A 20,639-nucleotide genomic window follows, 5' to 3' on the forward strand; every position below is an offset into this window, starting at 1 on the left:
ACATCCTGATTTCCCACATTTCTTTGAAAATAGGTGGAAAAAATGTAATAATACTTGGAACAGAGTGACTTCATTGTATCACCCTCCGCCTTTTCTCTCTGAAGTCGTATCTCTATTTCTAAAACACTTCACTTGCAGTTTGTTTAGGAGTCAAACTGCAGAAGATAAATATGTAGGGAAATTTAATTTAGTAAATTCTTAACTTTGATTTATAATTTGAATAACTTGTATATAAATATCTAGAGGAAATTGGTCATTTGATATTTAAAGAAATGTTCATTATTTAATGTATTCATGATATTAAGATACTAGATTTTATAAAAAGCTCCATCTTCCCAGTGATTTAGGTAATTATGTTTTTCTGTAGTTAGAGGGAAAATCCCATGGACTGTTTACTTCAGCCCTATATATAGCTATTGTTTTAACCTTTGGTGACTTAAGAAGAGGGCTTTTGTTGGAATGGTAGGTGAAAGCCCCATGGAGTGTGGGCTCAGTGGGAAACGGAAAAGGAGGAAGTGAAAATACTGGATACAGGTAAAGCTGACTTGAGACGTTTTCTAGAAAGGGAAAAGAAATGGGGATGTAGCTAGAGAAGGTCAGAGTTAAAAGAGGAGGGTTATTTTTAAGATAGAGGATGTTATGGAGTAGATGCCGATGGAATAATCCTTTAGAGAAGAAATACTGGATTTTACTTTCATTGATGATAGTAAGGTCAGAAGCTATGATAATGTATAAATTAGCGGTACAGGCCAATTTGCTTCTTCCTACGTATATTAAAATTTCTTCATACATCTAGAAAACTCTTACTTTATGAAACAAACCTCATATTCATGTCATTTAGGAGCACACATCATCAAATAAAACATAATCATTATAATCCCTTTGACGAGGTAGTAAACAGTTTACTCCTTAAAGAAGTTTTTCCTATCTTACATGAGTCAGTAGCGATTTACTCATTCATTCGTCTAGCAAGTATTTATTGGGCCTACTGTGTGACTAGCACTGTTCAGGCTTAGTATAAAGTAGTAAATAAAAACAGACCTGGTTCCTGCTCTCAGAGAATGTACTTTTATGGGGGAGGTAGATACTTAACCACAAATACGTAATTTCAAATTATAAGTGCTAAGGAACTAAAAGAACGCTTTGGTAGAGAGTAAAGGAAGGGCCTTCTTTAGATAAGATGATCAGAGAAGGCGTCTCTGAGAGCATGACTTTTAGACAAGACAGGTACAGAGGAGTCATCTGGGTGAAAAATTAGGGTAACGTGAAAACGGTGTGTCAGAGGTCCTGAAGCAGAAAAGAACTTGTGTTTGAAAAACTTAAAAAAGGCCAGTATTAATAGAACACGGTCTGTGGGTGGATCACAGCATGAGAACAGGTAATTGGGAGTGGCCTGGTCCTTTAAGGAGCTGGTTCAGACTGGGATAGGACTGAAAGCAGGGAGACTAACCAGGGGGGTGGTTAGAAGGCTGTGGTGGTAACCCAGGTGAGAGATGATGGCCATCTGTCTAGGGGAGTGGCAGGGCACACGGACAGAAGCCTGGATTTGAAAGCTGTTTAGGAGGTAGAATGAACTGGATTTATTTGGTGCTTGATTAGATAAGCAGTGTGTGGGGCCCAAGGAGTCAAAGACGACACTCAAGTCTTTTAGCTTTGGGGCCACTGGCTGGTCTCTGACAGGAAACGGGAGAGTGAGCCCAAGTTCCACTTGTTAAGTGTGAGGAGCCTGTGAGGTGTTGGTGGGAATGTCTGGAAATCAGAAGAGAAACACAAACGGAGCGGTTGTTAGAGCATATTTAAAGCCATGGCAATAACTGACTCACCCAGATGTAGAGTGTGGAGACAGAAGAGGAGCAGGTTCAGGGTTGAGCCCTGAGGAGCCCAACATTTAGAAATAAGGTAGAAAAGCTGAGGAAGTCAGAGGAATGGGAGCTTTTGATGTGGTCCAGTGATCATTGCTTATTGAGCAGTCTTGAAGAAGTGATCTGGAAGGATGTGAGGATGCGATCAGAGAGGAGGAAACTTTGAATTCACATTTTTGCATTTGTGTTTATGTACTGGAGAAAACTTCATCCTCTGTTAGGCACTGATTTTAAATCATTATCAAATACCCCAAACAAACAGTTGTACAGGTGTCTTCCTTTTGCTAAAAATCATAGGAAGTTGCAGTATCGTGAAGACATTGACTCTTCATGAATCAGGTCCTTAAATTTCATGCAGTCCTAATTCTGTCCCACGGGGGGCATTTGGGGATGGGGTGGGGGTTGGGGGAGAGAAGAACAGGGACATGAATGTAGCGTGAACTTAACAAAATTATTCCTAAAAGCATCTGTAAGAACAAACAGAAAAGCTAGGAGACTTGTAGAAAATGAAGGGTGAGTTGAGATACAAGATATACATACAGTTATAGGTTGTTGCAGGAATAGATAGATTAATCAAACAGAGGAGAGTCCAGAATAGACCTCAGAACGTGGCAGTTTAATCATGATGAAGTTAACATTTCACATCAGTTGAGGGAAAATGGTGTATTCAACAAATGGTCAATAAAAATAAAGCTGGATTTCTGTTTTATTTCCACACCAGAATTAATTGCAAATCTCTCAAAAAAATCTTAATCATTATGAAGACTGTTGAGCACTGCATTAAGACTTTACATTTATTCTTCATACAGTGCTGTTGGGTGCTGTTCATATTCCCATGTTTCACTTAAAGAAATAGGCTTGGAAAGACAAAAAAACTTGCTTAAGGTGAAAGGGTAGTGAGTGGTGTAGTCTCTTATCAACCATTTGTTGCATTACTTTCCAGCACAGAATGCCATAAAAACTTCCAAGAAATAACAAACCGGGGGCGGGGGGCGGGGGGGGGAAGGTCTATAGCCGACACAACACAAGTCAATATCTCTAGTATACCAAAGAGATCATACAAACTAATGAGAAAAGATGAATGACTCATTTTGTTGTTGTTGGAAAGAATATGCAAAATCGTGCTAAAGCTCACTGACAATCAAAAGATAAGCAAACTAAGAAGGGCCTTTTTATCAGATCATCAGATATTAAGATTTAAAAAGTGACCGTATCTATTGTGTTAAGTGTGGGCAAACATCTGTATTTGGTAAGGGTAAATGAGTCCAGTGTTTTTTAGAGAAAATTTGGTAAACCTGTCAGATGGGTGTGCCATTTGATCTAAAAATGTACCCTTAATAATAGTCTCTCAAGTGCATGAAGTTAAATATAATGTCACAAAGATGTGACATTGTAATAGAAAAAAAAGTCTAAGCTGTCTATCAATAGAGGACCAATAAAATAAATAAGACACACCCCTATAATTAGCTCTGTATATATTCAACTAGATGCCCAAGATATTGAATCAAAAAGAAGAAAAACATGTATGTTTAGTATAGAATAATATGCATCATGGTTGCTCCTGTTTATATGTGTATATAGTATATGTTTATATATGTATATATATGCAAGAAAAAAATCTGGAAGGACATGACCCATTGTTAATAGGAGTCGGGCTGAGGGAGGTAACTGGAGGGATTGGTATGGACGCACTTGGTAATATATATATATATTTTTTTTTTTTTAATTAATTAATTTATTTTTGGCTGCGTTGGGTCTTTGCTGTGCACCGGCTTTCTTTAGTTGCAGTGAGCAGGGGCTACTCTTCGTTGCGGTGCATGGGCTTCTCATTGCGGTGGCTTCTCTTGTTGTGGAGCACTGGCTGTAGGTGCGCGGGCTTCAGTAGTTTCGGCACGCAGGCTCAGTAGCTGTGGCTTGCGGGCTCTAGAGCGCAGGCTCTGTAGTTGTGGTGCACAGGCTTATTTGCTCTGTGGCATGTGCGATCTTCCCAGACCAGGGCTCGAACCCATTTTCCCCTGCCTGGCAGGTGGGTTCTTAACCACTGCGCCACCAGGGAAGCCCGGTAATATATTTTTGTATTGAACTAGTTTACGAAAAGAGCATGTTAATTTTGTAATCAGGAAAGAAAGATAATTTACAAATCAAGATTCATCTAACATGATTCTTTCAAATTTTAAGTATTGATAAAAAGTCTTGATAAATCTTATGAACCTGGGAGAACTTTAAGCAAATTCTAAGAAATTGGAACTTAGAAATCAAAACAATAAAACCGGGCTTCCCTGGTGGCGCAGTGGTTGAGAGTCCGCCTGCCGATGGGACACGGGTTCGTGCCCCGGTCCGGGAAGATTCCACATGCCGCGGAGCGGCTAGGCCCATGAGCCGTGGCCGCTGAGCCTGCGCATCCGGAGCCTGTGCTCTGCAACGGGAAAGGCCACAACAGTGAGAGGCCCGCGTACCGCAAAAAAACAAAACAAAACAATAAAACCTTACACCTTTATTACCATTTTGCTTGATTTGCAAGTCTCTTGCATATATGGCACCTATATCAAAAGACTATTTAAATAGCAGTTAAGCCGTTTTAACACCTTCATGGCCTTTCGGCATTACCTTTTTAGCTTTGAAGAGTCATGTTCCGCTCTTTTCTCATTCGTGCTCCATTCATCAGACTTAGAAAATTATTTGCAGTTCCCTAAATGCACCTGCTGTTTCACATCCTTGCTTTTGCACCTATTCTTCCCCTGCCTAAATTCCCTCCATATCCCCCAAACTGCTCTTTTACCATCTGCTTGGAAGAAGTCATGTGAAGTCTTAATGTTCTCAAATGTCCCATTTTCATTCGACCTTTTGTGAAATCTCAGCACCCACCCACTCTCAGCTAGGCCTGTGTGGTCACTCCATCCCCAACACACGTTATACACAACCCAGATGAATTGTAATTAATTTATTTCTCTCGCTTACTTAACAAGTTTATGAGCTCTTTGAGGGTAGAGACTATCTTTTTAATATTAGTATCTCCAAGCCTAACATGTAAGTCATTGGTGAAGGTTTGTTTAAATAATTGGTTGATAAATCCAGTGTGAATGCTAAAAATAATTGATATTAATAAGCAAGAAGTTAATCTGAACATTAATTGATTCCATTCACTCTTAAATATTAATTGGGCACCTGCTGTGTGTAAAGCACCACCACAGAATGCCAGGGAAAGGGTTCAGTGATGAACCCCATCAGTCAGGTGGGACGTCTCATGGATAAGCAGGCAGTTATGGCCTATGATAACTACAGAGGAACATGTGTGCCATGAGTGTGAATGAGAGGACAAGGGCACTCAAGGAACAGGGAAACAGTAGAACCTACAGCATTGTTTGAGCTTGGGAGAGGCTGGAGCCATCAATAGGAGCCAAATCATATAGTTCTTCCAAGGCATGTGTAAGGGTTTGGAGGTGGGGGATGGCTCTGTGGTTTCAGAAAGACGACTTGGCTCTAGTGTTTGCTCTAAGAAATATAGCACTGAAGGAATTGTTTGCAATGTATTGGGTTATTTACATTTTTTCATTTCTGTCTTTAAGCAACGAAGTGGCGAATCTGTTAAAGTGCACCAACTTGATGTTGCCATTCCCTTGCATCTCAAAAGCCAGCTGAGGAAAGGGCCCCCACTCGGTGGTGGGGAGGGAGAGACAGAGTCTGCAGATACGATGCCATTTGTCATGTTAACCAGAAAAGGCAATAAACAGCAGGTAAGAGTCTGTCCACCCTGTATTCACAGTTGGTTGTTAGTTATCAAGTGTAAGCAGTAACTTTGTTGTATAGGTTCTAAATTATCTTTTGCTTACAAGGGGAAAGACTGGAAACATTTAAAGTATTCAGTGATAGGGACTTCCCTGGTGGTCCAGAGGTAAAGAATCTGCCTTGCAGTGCAGGGGACGCGTGTTCGATCCCTGGTCAGGGAACTAAGATCCCACATGCTGCGGAGCAACTAAGCCCGAGCGCCTCAACTAGAGAGCCTGCGTGCTGCAAACTACAGAGCCCATGTGCTCTGGAGCCCGCACGCCACAACTACAGAGCCCACGAGCCCTGGAGCCTGTGCGCCACAACTAGAGAAGAGAAAAAATCCGTATGCCACAACTAGAGAGAAGCCCGTGTGCCACAACGAAAGATCCTGCATGCCTCAACAAAGATCCTGTGTGCCGCAACGAAGACCCGACACAGCCAGATAAATAAATTAAAATTTAAATCATATGTATTTGTTAGAAGATATAAATACCTTGACTTTCAGTAGAAGGGTTTCATGTGTAAGCGCAGGGTGGGAAAGGAAAGGGGGGTGAGGGCAGATAATCTCAAGAAAATGCTCACTTGCCAAGATTTCTCTTGGGAAAAAAACAAAAATCATTGTTTTCTGACCCCTAATCCTTCTCCTCCATTCACCTTAAATTACCTCTTCCTTCTTTCCCTTATCTCACAGATGGCCCTCAAAATCATTTCCCCAACTACTAAGCTATCACTTTGATTCAAACATTCACTCATCAAATATTGTCTACTATGTGCCAAATACCATCCTAAGTGTGAGGCTACAGTGATGAACAAGACGCAGCCCCTGGCCTCGTGAATGCGCAACCCAGATGAGGGAGAGAGCCAGCATAGTATATTTGCAGATAGTGAAAAGTGCCCTGAAGAAAACAGAGCCTGGCTCTCAGACACAACTCTAGGATACATCATATATTACCAGTTCTGTAAAAAAAATTCCACACTTTAATGTTTCTGAAGGCAAGCCACCTCTTAGAGTTGGTGGACTCTTGGGATAATTGACAGCATTTTTTCCTGTTCTAGTGGTATGTAAAATAATGGTACATCTTATAATTAATGGCAGTGTCTATGAAATACAGTGGCTACCACAGCTTATCACAGACAAGTTCAGCATCTGGCTCCCCCATTCATTTAAATAGTCATTTAACAGATACTTATTGTTGACTTGCCACATACCAGGTACTGTTCCATGTGCAGAAATGCAGGAGTCAGCCAAGTCCCTCCTCTCTTGGGAGCTTTCATTCTAGTATTGAGAGGCAACAATAAAGAAGTAATGTCAGGTTGGAGACAGTGCTGTGTTGGAAGATAAAGCAAGATAAGAGGATAGAAGAGACTGGGTGGGGAGGAGGCTATGAGAGGGAGACAGCTGCTGCGGGGGTGACCGGAGAAGACCTGGAATGAGGTGTTCTCTGTGAGGGCAGGGATGTTTTGTTTCCTCCCTCCCAGCACAGCCTCCAGGAGATGATGCCTACCTTAATTTTTTATCTCTGCTTTGGTCAGGTAATTTCTTGTTACTCAAAAGATCAAAGTTGTACAGTATACCATTATTTTGCTATACTGCAAATAAATCTTGAGATATGAAAACTGAATACCAGTTAGGATCACAGAATGGAGGGCTGGGAACAGGGTTTCCATCATGAGTCATGTTTAAATAGTTAACTTTGACTTCGATTCCGAGCACTGCTGTATCTTTTTCAGACACTGTCTTCCTAATTCCTTTCTAGTCAATAGGACTTTCCTCCGTCGCAGGTTCTAGGGTTATCAAGTTTTTAGGAAATTTCCCCCCCTTTCTCACCCTCAGGCCAGAGATGAGCCCTCACATTTCCCCTTTCCCTCATCCTCCACCCAGTCCCTAGAAAAATAAGGGTTTGTTTTTGATCAAGACCCTAAACTTGGTGTTGGAGTGAGATCTTTGTAAAATTGCTCTTCTCAGCACTTGGAACTGCTAGTTCACCATGGTTACCAGGATTTTCAAAGCCCAGAGTTTTTGCTTTTCTTTTCTTTTCTAGGAATGACTTAGTACTCTGAGTAGACTTTTCTATTTCAGTCATCACATTTTAGGTCTGATTCATTTTCTTTTTCTTTAAAACCTCTCAGCTTCCCCTTTCCACTCCCTCGCTCTCCCCTCATCACCAGATTTCTTGGCACAGAAAGGAAGTTTTTTTTTTTTTTTAAATTGTGAAGGGCAGTACGTGGCAACATCAGTTTGGTAGGCCTTGGTTCCTATTCCCGTACAGCTCCTGAACATTTGTACTACATTGGCACACTTCTTGAGCCTTGATTTTTCTTATTTAAAAGGAGCCTTAGGAATATCTTTCTGTGAAGATCAAATTACACAACAGTAAATAATCAGTTTTCTTCATTCGTCCCTCCCTTTTCTGAGGCATACATGAAAATTCAGTATACCTGTGAATTTGCACACCCCATTTGATCTTTTCAGAATGTGTAGGCATAAAATTAAAACCTACCTTCAGAAACTGTGGAGCTTTGAAAAGTAAATTCATTTCAGCTGTCCTGAATTCTAAATTGTATGGGTCAACATAAAACCATAAGTCTGTGTTTTAGAAGAAATATTTTTGGTTCAAAGTGGATAGATTATATAGTGTGTAACCTATATAGCTTCAGAATGAGGAGTGAAGTCCTTATTTCTTAAAATGTGTAATTTTGTTTAAGGAAACATTTTTATTGAACTTTATTTTTAAAATGTTAGCAAATATGAAATGAGAGCTCAGAGTACTTGGTTATTAAGTAAATTTTCAACTCATAAACATTATTTGGAATTTTGGAAAATGTTCAATTTTAGGAACATTATTTGAAGAAACATCACTGTTATTTTGTGGTCTGACGAAGAAAGTATATTTTGTTCTGATTTTTATTTCTTTATTTGACTTTTGGGTGTTGGCCCTTCTGGTGCAATGGTTTTTTTAGAAATGTGAAATGTGTAGCTTTATAGGAATCTTTAGTTTTTAAGTGAAAGATCTCTTTGTGCACCAGATTTGTGCCCAGAAATAACTTTCTTCTGTAGTCAGTAGGAAAAGAAAAATTTGCACCAATGAAGTAAGTAGTTGAAAAGAAAGGATAATACTGTTGATAGTTTCTTTCTATATCTAAATGTCTGTGAATTAGAATAATGAAATAAAATGTTTTGATCATTAAAGCAAAAGTTTTAATGTAATAGAGCCATTATGTAATGTTTTAAAGAACTTTTTGATTGTTTTAAACAAATGCACAATATATTTCTTATAGTTTAATCCTTGTTAACAGTCCTGAAACAGGGACATCCTGCTAAAAACAAACCATTCCGTAGATAAGAACTCTCCCCCATAATAGAGAAATAGATCTCATCGGTCAGTTGATTAACTCTTTCTCTTTTCCGGTGTCACAGCTATCTTTGGAATATGAAGGTCTGTTAAGCCTGAAGGCGGACTAGACTGTATAGTTCAGGAGGGCAGAACTGATTCCAGAGGGTAGAAATGAAAAGGGTGCAGATTACAGCATTCTGTATAAAACCCTTTCTCATAGTTAGCCATATGTAATAGGGTCTGTACAGTGGAAAATGATCCCCTGTTGCTTAGATGTGTGCTCCCAAACAGGGTGCAGAAAAGGTTGAACTTGATGGAGGTTGAACTTGATGGCCTTCCACTTCCCATCCAGCCCTAATGGGTTTGTCTCTAGTAGAGTAACACTGTTGTCTGTTTACGTTCTTAGATGATGCTGTCTTTATTGACTTATTAAGGAAGGAAAGATGATTATTTTTCTAAACTCATTTAATTCTACTTACTAATTTATTTGAAATCTTTTTTCTTTGATTTTCTCAAGCCATTTGTGATTTCTTTATTATTTTTTTTTCTCAGTTTAAGATCCTTAATGTACCCATGTCTTCCCAACTTGCTGCAAATCATTGGAACCAGCAACAGGCAGAACAGGAAGAGAGGATGAGAATGAAAAAGCTCACACTAGATATCAATGAACGGCAAGAACAAGAAGATTATCAAGGTATCAAATCTTTTTCAGGATGGAAGTGGAAATTTGGGTTTTTAAAGTACAGAACATCAAAGCTTTTATTCTGCACCTTTTCATGTCATGTTTGTATATATTTAGCCTGAGAAGTTGATTGTTTTTTATATTCCATTCTGTCTTCATTTTTCTCTCACTTATTTTGTAAAGTATCACTAATGTAATTTTCGTCATATTTTGCTTCCCCCATAATTCAGTTAGGTTCTATACTGTTAGAGCTATGTTTGCAAGTGATATAGTACCAAGTTTTAATTGCCTCATGCTGCCAGTCAACTGTGAGCAAATTATTATTCAACAAATGTCATTTCTTTTGTCTACTTGAGAATCCTGGTCTCGAGGACCCTCTATTCCTTCAGATTTGCGGGCATCAAGTTAGGATTCCAGTTTTATAGAGACATACCCAGCACACTTGGATTAACTGGAACTTTACATATAGAGTCCACTGACACTTCATAAGTCAGCCTTTTGTCATTCCCCTGGCATCCAGATTTTAGAGCCATAACATGGCTGTCTGTATAGTGCTATACTCACCGACTGCTTTTTGTGCAAGAGATTGTTGTATAAATAAATAGTTGGTTTTCTATCTTTTTTTGTTGTTAATTAATTTTTTTTTTTTGGCCACTCTTCGTGGCATGTGGGGTCTTAGTTCCCTGACCAGGGATCAAACCCGTGCCTCACAGTGTAAGCGTGGAGTCTTAACCGCTGGACCGCCAGGGAAGTCCCAGGTTTCTATCTTTAAATCCCACTTCTAGAATCTTCTCTTCCAGTTCAGTTGATACCCAATGTTCTTAATAATAAATAATGGTAGGTAACACTCAGTGTAAGTGCTTACTATGGCCGGACACTTATGTACTTTATCAAATCACTTAATCCTCACAACAATTCTATGAGATAAGTGCTTATTATTATTCCCATTTTACATTTAGGGAAACTGAACCAAAAGTCGCATAGCTAGTATGTGGCAGAGCTGGGATTTGAGCTAATATTATCTGGCTCCAAACGCCGTGCTGATAGCTGTTGTACTAAACTGCTTCTTACGCTGTTTCACTGCCTCAGGACACTTAACATCGTGGCCACATTGACTGTAAAGGGAGCGTTGGATGTTAAATGATACTCAAGAGCATGTCTCCTCTCTTGATTGCTCTTCTTGTACTTATTAATCATTTTAGTCCATATAATGGTTATTTTTCTTTAGTCAGCTACCTGACAGGACTAATAAACTTGATCTCCGTAGGGTTTTATTTGCTTCTTGGGAGTACATTTACCAATGTTAAATGCCTTTTCTGTTTTGCTCCTAATTCCAGAAATGCTGCAGTCTCTTGCCCAGCGCCCGGCTCCAGCAAACACCAATCGAGAGCGGCGGCCTCGTTACCAACATCCAAAGGGAGCGCCTAATGCAGATCTAATCTTTAAGACTGGTGGGAGGTAGGACGGTCTCTCTTACTTCTGCCTTAGCTATTTTTCATGGTGTCCATGTGAACAAATTAGATAGTTCTGGATTATACCTAATGATCAAGGCCCAATGATTAGCAAAATAGAGAAGTGTTTGAGTTGTAGATATTTGAGTAAAGAAAACCTATTTATAAATATGTTTGTTTGTTTGTTTGTTTGTTTTTTAACCTTAATTTCAGCCACCCCAATCTTGGCTTTCACTTTTTCTGAGTGGGCTTCTTTGGATTTTTTAGTTTCCTCTTTTGAGGACGAACTAGTTAACAGATTAGTTTGAGAGAAGTCACAGGCTTTTTGTTAGAATCTCTCAAGCCAGTGTTATGTAATCATAGTGTTTACAAAAACTCAAAATCTGTTACTAGACTTTCAGTCATGCAGATTGAGTTTGTTTTGAGGTATTTTGTTTGTTTGTTTTTAAATTATAAAATATCCTGCTGGGATCTATGCCAGTTCTTCTTAAACTTGAGTTGCTTAATGTGAAATAATTAAAACTCTGGAGGGTATTTCATATAGAAGATATTGCCTAAGACCTCACTCATCTTGTTTTTAAAGTTGTTGAAAGTTTTGCTGGGATCTGATCTAAAGACCCGTACCTATCAACTTTGTTTTCTGTCTTGTGTTTGGGTTATTATCAAAAGTGACATAGGCTTTGTGCTCTTACTGGTCTTCCTTGGGGTATTTAGACTGAGGCTCTACAGCAGCCCTCAAATGTTGTCACCTTGTTGTTGGAGACAGGCGAGCAGGTGTAGAAAAGACTGCTGGGGTAGAGAAATGGTCCACTGAGGAGAGTAGTAGCATTGGAGAAAACACAGATGTTCCAGCCTGTGTCTTCACTCACTAAGTATATTCGTGTTCCTGGTAACATTTTTCTTTGAACTATATGTTCAGACAACTCTAATCAAATTGCCGTTTAGGAAATTGGTTTGTCATTGACAGTTTAGGGATATGTTTTTTAACAGCTATTGAGTGTAATTTTTTTTTTAGAAATGCACGTTACAAAAGGCATAAGATATTAGGTTATTTTAAATTACCCAACCTTCATTAAAGTCCTTTAATAATACCTTTTATTGTGCTAAGACGTGGAACCGGCTAAGTTAAGAAAAAGGCCATGGAAATTTTAGTTTTCTCCTTTTACATTTTCTTAGAGTAGCTTTAAATATATACCATTGTGTTCTTGGTAATGTCTGCTCCCTCTTTCTTATCTTGATATTTCTCATCAACTTCACTGGCCATATTGCAGCCTAACATCTCTGAACAGCATTGTTTCTATTAATCCCTAATCCTTTCTCAGTTTAGATATTGTAACAGTAGCATCATTTCCTAATTTTTCAATGTTTGGGTGACTTTACAGAATCAATAAATGTGACATTTGCTACATAATTACTATTTGCAGTAGGATTTGCTCCCCTCAGCTTACATTTCATCCAGCACCTTCCATGGGTTCAGTCCTGCACTATGGAAAATTCAGAAGTAGAAGACAGAGCCTTTACTCTCAGGTTTATAGTCCAGTTGAGAAACCAGGTCCAGGTACTTGACAGCTAATTCTGCCCTAGTCATGTATTTATTTAAAAAATCATTGATGGAGAGTCTAAGCACCAAGCATTTCTCAAGGAGTATGGAATAAAAATATGGGAAAGCAGATGTATCAACTTAAACATGCTGTATAGTTGTGTATATGAACACAGAGATGTGCCTTTCTTAGTTTGCTACCAGTTACTTAGTCGTTTTTCAAAGTTCTTTGTTACCTTTCTGATTTCCTTCCCTCCCTCCAGCCCTGCAGGCAGCCAGACTTGGAACTGGCCACGCTGGCTCTCTCTCACCTCACACTCACTGTGCATCTGCCTCCCTGCCCCTTCCCTGACACCTTGGCCTTGGCCCGGCCGCCTCAGTGCTCCGTTCAGCCATCTGGGTGGCTGTCTTGGAGCGCTCTGCACATGGGCCCCCCTCTTCTGTCAGCACACTCTCTTCCCGTGACCTCTGCGGCTCTGCTGCCCTTTCTGGTCTTCTTCCCTACCTGCCTCCTCTGCTTGTCTCCTGACTCCGGGGTGGCCTTGCCTCCTCCTGGAAACACCCGTGCCCCTCAGGCTGGTCCTTGGCCCCTCCTCACTTACGCCGAGCACTCTCGCAGGTGTCCCCTCCCGTGGCTCCATTACCAGCCGGATCTCCAGCCCAAGCCTCCACTCTGGTTTCTGACCGTGCACCTGCTGTCTTCTGAACAACCACCTAGACGTCTCCCGGGAACTTCGACTTCAGCGTATCCCCGCCCCATCCCCTCCCCTCCTCTGTTCTCTAGCCCAGTGAACGGAAGCTCTGCCCTCGCAGTTGTCCAAACTAGAAAAGGAGGTTTTGTTTTTGACTCTTCCTCTGCATCAGTCTCTCTGTGTAGTTAATTAACAAATACCCTGATTTTACTGGTAAATGGCTTTCTCACACTGGCCCTGTTTATTCCATCTCCGCCATGGAGATCCTAGATCAAGCTACTGTCACCTCTCATCTGGATTACTGCCTGCAGCCTCCAGATATGCTTCTCAGTCTCCAATTTCAACCCCTTCCAATGCATCCTCTCTGCTCTCCCCACAGTGTTCTTTCTCAAGTGCAAACCTGCCGCCTGACCAGGAGTGAGCTCTTGTGCTTAAACCCTTCAGTGGCTCCTCGTGGCTTGTGGGATAAAAGTCCCAGCTCCTCACTTGGTTAACACGACCCTGCATGATGGGGGTGCACTCCCCTTACTGGCTTTACCTCTTGCTATTTTTTCCCCTACTTCCACCCAGCTGGCCTTTTAGCTCTTCTAGTTATGCCCTTTTTTGCCTCCCTCTGTTTGGAACCCTTTCGGGCTCTTCCCCAGATAACTCCTGCTCCTCCGTCAGATCTCCCCTTGAAACTCGGGAGCCTGACCTTGCTGCCCTGGCTCACTGTGCTTCCCCAGACCTTGTTGTGCTTCGTCACCTGCTAGCTTGTCTCCATCCCCCAGGAGATTGAAGACTCAGGGCAGACATGAAGCCTTGTCTTGCTTTCCGTTATATCTCCTCCATAGGTCTTGGTGCCTGGCACATAGTAGATGCCCAGTAAATATTTGTTGAATGGACAGAGGGACTTCAAAAAAATCTATGCTTAGTCATTTAACAAACTTTCTCCCTGTGTTATGCTCCCTAGCACCCTCATTCCCTTTTGTTTTCCTGATTTTGTGAGACTCCCACCTCTTGAGCTACTTGGCTTTACCTATTTTAAATCTCTTCCTCAAATAATGACTTGGGAAAAAGAAATCCTAACTTGTCCAACACTCTCGAAAATGGCCGTCTGTAAAGTCTTATGGTTTTATAGTCTTCTCAAAGCCAGTGCTCTTAAAATGCAGGTTCAGATGAACATTGTAGAGGAACAAGCAAATGTGTAAAAGTGAGTTTTTGAAGCCTTTCAAGTTCCAAATGTTCTTTGCTATTTTTTAAACTTAAGTGAAGAAATGTAGTCACGTGGAAGAACGTTAGGTGATGGGTGGTGTCTTTTGGTAGTTTGGCTCCTCTTTATTTTCTTCTATTTTTAACGCTGGGCCAGACTCAGTAGGAACCTGTGCATCTAGAGCCGTGGTCCTCGGGTGTCTGCGTGCTGAAGTCCTGTAGGAAGAGGCAGAGGGAGGTTCTGTGAGTGAGGTCTGAGAAACTGTTTTCAATTTGACTCTTAACTTGGCTAGTACTTTTTTTAAAAAGTTATTAAACTGTTGACATTATATGTCAGATAAAGGGAAATTTACTTGGAAACTGGTTATTAAAGCAGTTTTAAGTTTTTATTACCTGTAGATTTTGATAAGCCTCCCAGACATTAATTATAATGATTTTTATATTTTATAATCAGGATTGAAATAGGGCTGTAAGTTAAAATTTCAGTCCTTCTCCCTGGGCAGGAATGCTCTAAGAAGGAGTAAGCATTTGCTTATAATGAGTTAAAATGGCAGTAGCACTCTAGGTAATACAATTACCAAGGTGTTCTGTAGTGCAGGACAGGGTTGCTTTCTACCCTGTGAGTGTTGAATAAACTGTGAAACTCAGCATCTTTGGCAAGTGTTAATACTAATATGGTTTATATGCTATAAATTTGTGTGGATTATACCAGCGCTCCTCAAACTTTAAAATACCTATTTTAACCATCCTGACTCTTGTTAAACTGCTGGTTCTGATTAGTTTCTAACAAGCTCCCAGGTGATGTCAAAGCTGCTGGAGTGTGGACCACACTCTGAGTAGCAAGGGGTTATAATAAGTGTGTCTTATTTATCAAAGACTGTGAACGCTTTTCCTGTCATTCATTGCGTTTATCTAAAGTATTCTGTTTTAGACCATTGCTTTGTCTTGACATCAGGGGAGAGACTGTTTCTTTCTCTCAGAGAATACTTCTACTGACCTTTTCCCATTCAGTTCAGTTCTGCACGACTTAACGGATGTATCCAGCTGAAGATAGACTTTTCCGTATTTGCATTTTATTCTTTGAAAGTTTCTTGCTAATGCAACTTGCCTTGTGAGAGATAACCTGTATGAGTTTGCTAGAGCTGCCAAAAGAAAGCATGATAAACTTTGTGACTTAAACAACAGAACGGTTTACCTCACACTTCTGGAGGCCGAAATCCAGGGTGAGGGCCGGGTTGGTTCCTTCTGAGGCTGAGAGGAGAATCCGCTCCAGGCTCCCTCCTGGCTTCTGGTGCTTTGCCAGCAATCTTTGGCATCCCCTGGCTTCCACAGCACCATCTGACCCATGTCTTCATCGTCACGTGGCGTTCTCCCAGGGTGTTTGTGTCTGGGTTTCCTCCTGTTATGATCAGGGGCCCATCCTACTCCAGTCTGGCCTCGTCTTAACAAATTACATCTGCAGTGACCCTGTCTTCAAATAAGGTCACATTCTGAGGTACTGCAGTTAGACTTCAACATGTGAATTTGGAGGGTACACCGTTCAGCCATGACACAAACCATGAATTTTCAGCATCTTAGAAAGTAGTTACAGGAGAGCTACTGGGACCACCCCCTTCTGATCAGCATCAGAATTGCTCTTTTTAGTGCCCCTCCGCCCCCTGTTGTTTCTTAGTTCAGTAGGAGTTTGTGTGCTCTTTAAAAAGCACTGACTTGTCTGCAGACATCAGTGAATAGTGGCTGGGGCCTTTTTTAGGGGCCTTTTCTTGCTGGAGGGTCGTCCTCAGTCCTGGTTCTTTAACATTGCCCTGTTTGTGCCTCTAGGAGACGTTGATCCAGCAGCACGTGTCATTTCATTAGGTCCTGTATCTGATGTTGTGGATAGTGGAGTCCTCCAGCAATTGAATGAGAGCAGTGGACACATCTCAGCATGTCGGTCTAGAGAGTTGCGAATCTAAACCTGGGACAGGCTGGGGCCATGAGGCAGAAACAGCAGCCTCTGCCAACACCGGAACAAGCCGACGCTTCCAGATAAGGCAGAAAAGGCCTTTTGTAATGGAAATCACGTGAGGGTTCATCTTCTCTTGAGAATGCAGTCAAGAAATGAGATGGTTGACTTGATTCCTGAGCAGTTACACCAAGAAGAGCGTCAGTGAGATGATTGAGCCGAAGAAGAAATGGTTGTAATGGTAATGGTATGGGGGAAATGAACTTGAGTTTAAAATTGATTTGAGTTACAGTGTCTCTGAACTGAACATCCCAAGTTGGAAGAAGATACATTTGGGGGCTCCAGGACTATAGTAGCAAAGTATAGAGCAAGCAGTAAAATCTTCTAGTGAAAACTTACATGCAGGACAACAAAATGATGAAAGATATCCAAATACCAGATAATCCACCAGGAAGGCTTTTGTTTAGGAATTTGTCTCAAGAGGAACAAGGGATGAGGGAGAAAAATCAGTTTTACCCATCAGAGTCAGTAATGTAACATTGCCTACTAGGGTAAAAAGAAAATGTGAAGACGATTAGTGTACAAAGCATGTACCCAGATGGCTTAGGGGAGTCTGACACCAGCCTAAGAACAGGGATAGTTGAGCCCATTGTAAGTATCATTGAAAACAGACAGCGTGCCAGGCAGATGTCACAGAAGATGGACGAAGGACAGCGAGAAGGGGATCCGGAGATTTTGTTGACCTTCATGGGTTTACAGCCTCTGTCTCTAAACAAAGTATGGAAACAGTAGAGCTTTTATTTTGCTTTTGTTTTTCTTTTGTTTTGTTTTGTTTTCCCCCCACTAAGTAGAAATGAACATTCTTAGTCTGTTTCTGGCAATCTGTTAATTTATTAGGATAGTTGTCTTTTGTTTGCTTTCCAATAGGCATAGTAAATTTAGTTGAAGAGCACATCTGTATGCTACAACTTGATTACATCTTTTTTTCTAGCTATTTTGCATTTTTTCTTTTACCATGTTTCAGTTTCTGCATGTAGAATTAAATAAGAAACAAAACTTGTAAAGTTGTAACATTTCACATGGAAATGCTGCCCGATCTTCACCAGCTTCAGAAATCTGACCTTTGCCGATGCTGCAATAAAGTGTTGTAATTTAGATTTGGTGTGGTTGTGTTTTATTTGGTTTGGGTTTTGGAAACCTATTAAATGGGTAAATCAGTATCTTCCACGGTCATCACTATTCTTTATAAAATAGTCTCAGAGACGATTTCTTTAGCATTTCACTAGTATTGTTGCTCTCCCTTTAGCATCTGTTACTTGCATTGTTTTCCTGGGTTCCTGAGTTAGTTACCTTTGGGGTCAGTACAAAAAGTAGCCAGTGGAGTCCAATAGAATAAACAATTTTAGAACAGGCTTGAAGCTGGTTATGATGGAAAATGCTGGTACAGCGCAGTCTAGCCTGGGGTGGTGTTTATGATCTTACCCACGTGTGTGCCGCAGGGCTGATAAACGCCTCTGTAAGGCAGGTGGTTCAGAAGGGAATTGCGAGAACCATCGTTTTCAATTTCTTTCCAGGTGTTTATTCCAAGGCTGGCTGAGACAAATCCAGAAGGCATGAAGGAAGTTTCAAAACTCGACTTAATTCTCTTAACCCTATTTTCCATCCCTCATCGCCATCTTCCTTGCTGACCTGTGTACTATTTCTTGCTATTCGGTGTTGAGGAAAATGGTTTACAAGTTTCGTCATGTTTATATTGTTTCCAAGTTTAAATTGTTAGAGGGAACCAGGGGTAATTCTGTTGTGTATCATGCACAAGGCAGAGAATATCTGAAAATCAGCTGTGATAATTCACCTTCATTCACTTTTCATCTATCATCTAGAATAAACAAGGTCACTAGCAGGTGTAACCATAAAGAAAGTAGACCAAATAAGATGGTGTGCAGCACTGTGCTTTATTCCGTTAGATTTCTGTAGCAGAGATAGGTTACTGGTGATTAGTGACACGTAAGATAGGTTCTGTTTTAACCACCAAGGAGCTTGCTTATATTTAAAAACATAAATAAGGGGGAAAGCCTGCTGGATTTTGGAGAAGACTGATTCTCATAGGTGGTCAGTCTTTTGGCCTCTTTCCCCCACCTTGTGATCCACCAAAGGTAAGCAAAGATGTGAACAAACCTGATGTTTGCTGTCAGACTTCTCCCTTTGATCCTTTGATGCCTTTTGGGGGAACAAATAAGCTGAGAAGGCCTCTGGGCAGCCCAAGGGTCACTCTCCCAGTGAGTCTCTGCACTTGCCTACAAGTGCCGCCCAGGCCCTGTGAGCTCATACCCCATAGAGTACCTGACCTGTGTGAGACCTGGGGGCTGGACAGATAGCACACAGCAGCTGGAAGAGCCCAACAAGGAGCCAGACTAGAAAAGGCAAACCACATAAGCAGGATACGGCAATACCAAAGGGGAGAGCATGGCACAGGACCCCGAGAGACCTGGTTAGGTAGTAATCCTGGAACACGTAGAATGTTAGTCCTGGAAGAAACACTCATTTTGCAGATGGGGAGTCATCCTGAGCAGTGCGGTGACTTAACTTTCAGCGTAGTGGGATCTGTCATTGGCGGTATCAGAATTTTTGTGATTAGCAGAAATAACTTGTTGTAGAAAGGAAATAGGCCCAGAGTGGTGAGGCCAACAGCAAAGAGAGGTGTAGACCTCAGATTTCCTAATAACTCCAGCCATATCATAGAATATCTTTGGAATACTCATAATGGAAAACCTGGGATAATTTTTTTTTAAGACAAAATATCTTCTTATAAAAGGCAGAGATGAAATGTATTTCAGGTTCCCTTCTAAAATGGTTTTAAAATTTTGTGTGCTTGGATGGGGGTGGGGGGTAAACCTCCAGCTATTCAGAAGCCTCTTTCATTTAGTTGCAAATGAAAGAGACCCAATTTGAATTCACTTAAACTCACAGGAGATTATTGTAAGGATCCTAAAGTTTGAAACCAACATGAGAATATTGTTGGGCTTTAAAGATACCTAAATGCAACCAGAATCCTCCAGTGTGTGTGCTTTCTGCTCCTTGTAGTCTGCTCAGGTGTGCCATAACAGAATACCACAAAGCAGCAGCTTAAACAGCAGACACTTATTCCTCACAGTTCTGGAGGCTGGAAGCCCAAGCACTTCTTCTGGTGAGGCTTCTCTTCTTTGGCTTGTAGCCAGCACCCTCACATGGCCTTTATTCTGCATCCCTGGTGTCTCTTCCTCATAAGGACACCAGTCTTATTGGATTAGGGCCCCACCCTTCTGACCCCATTTAACCTTAGTTACCTCCTTAAAGGCTCCATCTTCAAATACAGTTACATGGGGGCTTGGGCCTTCAACCTATGAATTTTGAGGGGGGGCACACAATTCAGTCCATAACACTCATTGTAAACTTGGCTGCCAACAGCTCCTGAGTTTTAAATCTTGCAGCTACAGAAACAACTTGATGGACGACAGTGCAGCCAAGTCTGCATACCCACAGATCTGCTGTTCCATCCTTGGATCTGTGGTCAATGGGGCAGGTTCTGTGAAACCATAGCTGCTCAAGCAGGAGCCTTAAGAATTACCTGGGGGGGGGGGACTTCCTACACTCAGTTATCCATAATTGGGGTTCTCAGATTTTAAACATGAGGTTTTCCACATAGCTATGCATTTATTTCTAAAGTTTGGATTTTAAAGAACTCCAAATGTTTTATCTGTACAACCTCTCATTAAAACATCTCTTTCACTCTGTGTGGCTGGCACCAGGGTATAGCTGCCCCACCTCTGTCTAGTGCTCTTCCCTAGACTTGTTTTGAATGAAAACAGAATGGAGGTGGAATCAATTTTAAAATATTTAGCATGCTATATAAGTAAAATCATGTTTTTGGCATTCTTATTTAAATGCAATTTTTTTTTTAAACCTTTGGACAAAGTACAAGGGACAGTCAGCCATCTTCTGTTATCTCAGTAGAAATTCCTCTTTCTGGAGGAGTAACTTTGGAAATTGTTGGATTATTACTCAAATGTTTGTTTCCTTGGAAGCGGTTCTAGTTTTATAGTTATTGGGGAAAGCATTTCAAATTCTGCTGAGTGTGTACGTGTATGGTGTACAAGTGCTCATGCTATTACCCTGTCTTTGGTTTCCTATTGATAC

General features: G+C 41.0%; 1 protein-coding gene across 2 annotated transcripts in view; it reads left to right on the forward strand.

Annotated features, from left to right (window-relative positions):
• The window catches only part of UPF2 (UPF2 regulator of nonsense mediated mRNA decay), a 98,477-nt gene extending 80,856 nt beyond the window's left edge, over positions 1-17,621 (forward strand). The window contains exons 19-22 of one of the 2 annotated variants that reach the window (XM_022580300.2): positions 5,429-5,596; positions 9,518-9,659; positions 10,985-11,105; positions 16,343-17,621. In XM_022580300.2, the coding sequence (XP_022436008.1) occupies positions 5,429-5,596; positions 9,518-9,659; positions 10,985-11,105; positions 16,343-16,352 (441 nt within the window). In that variant the 3' untranslated portion in view covers positions 16,353-17,621. Of the gene's footprint in view, positions 1-5,428; positions 5,597-9,517; positions 9,660-10,984; positions 11,110-16,342 lie in introns of those variants that run through there. The other variant, XM_089906502.1, reaches the window with a different exon arrangement.
• The last annotated feature ends 3,018 nt before the right edge of the window (positions 17,622-20,639 follow it).

This window comes from Delphinapterus leucas, chromosome 2, assembly GCF_059928025.1.
Source record: "Delphinapterus leucas isolate spDelLeu-1000000601 "Yukka" chromosome 2, BTC_Dleu_Yukka2, whole genome shotgun sequence".
NCBI classification, from domain to species: domain Eukaryota; kingdom Metazoa; phylum Chordata; class Mammalia; order Artiodactyla; family Monodontidae; genus Delphinapterus; species Delphinapterus leucas.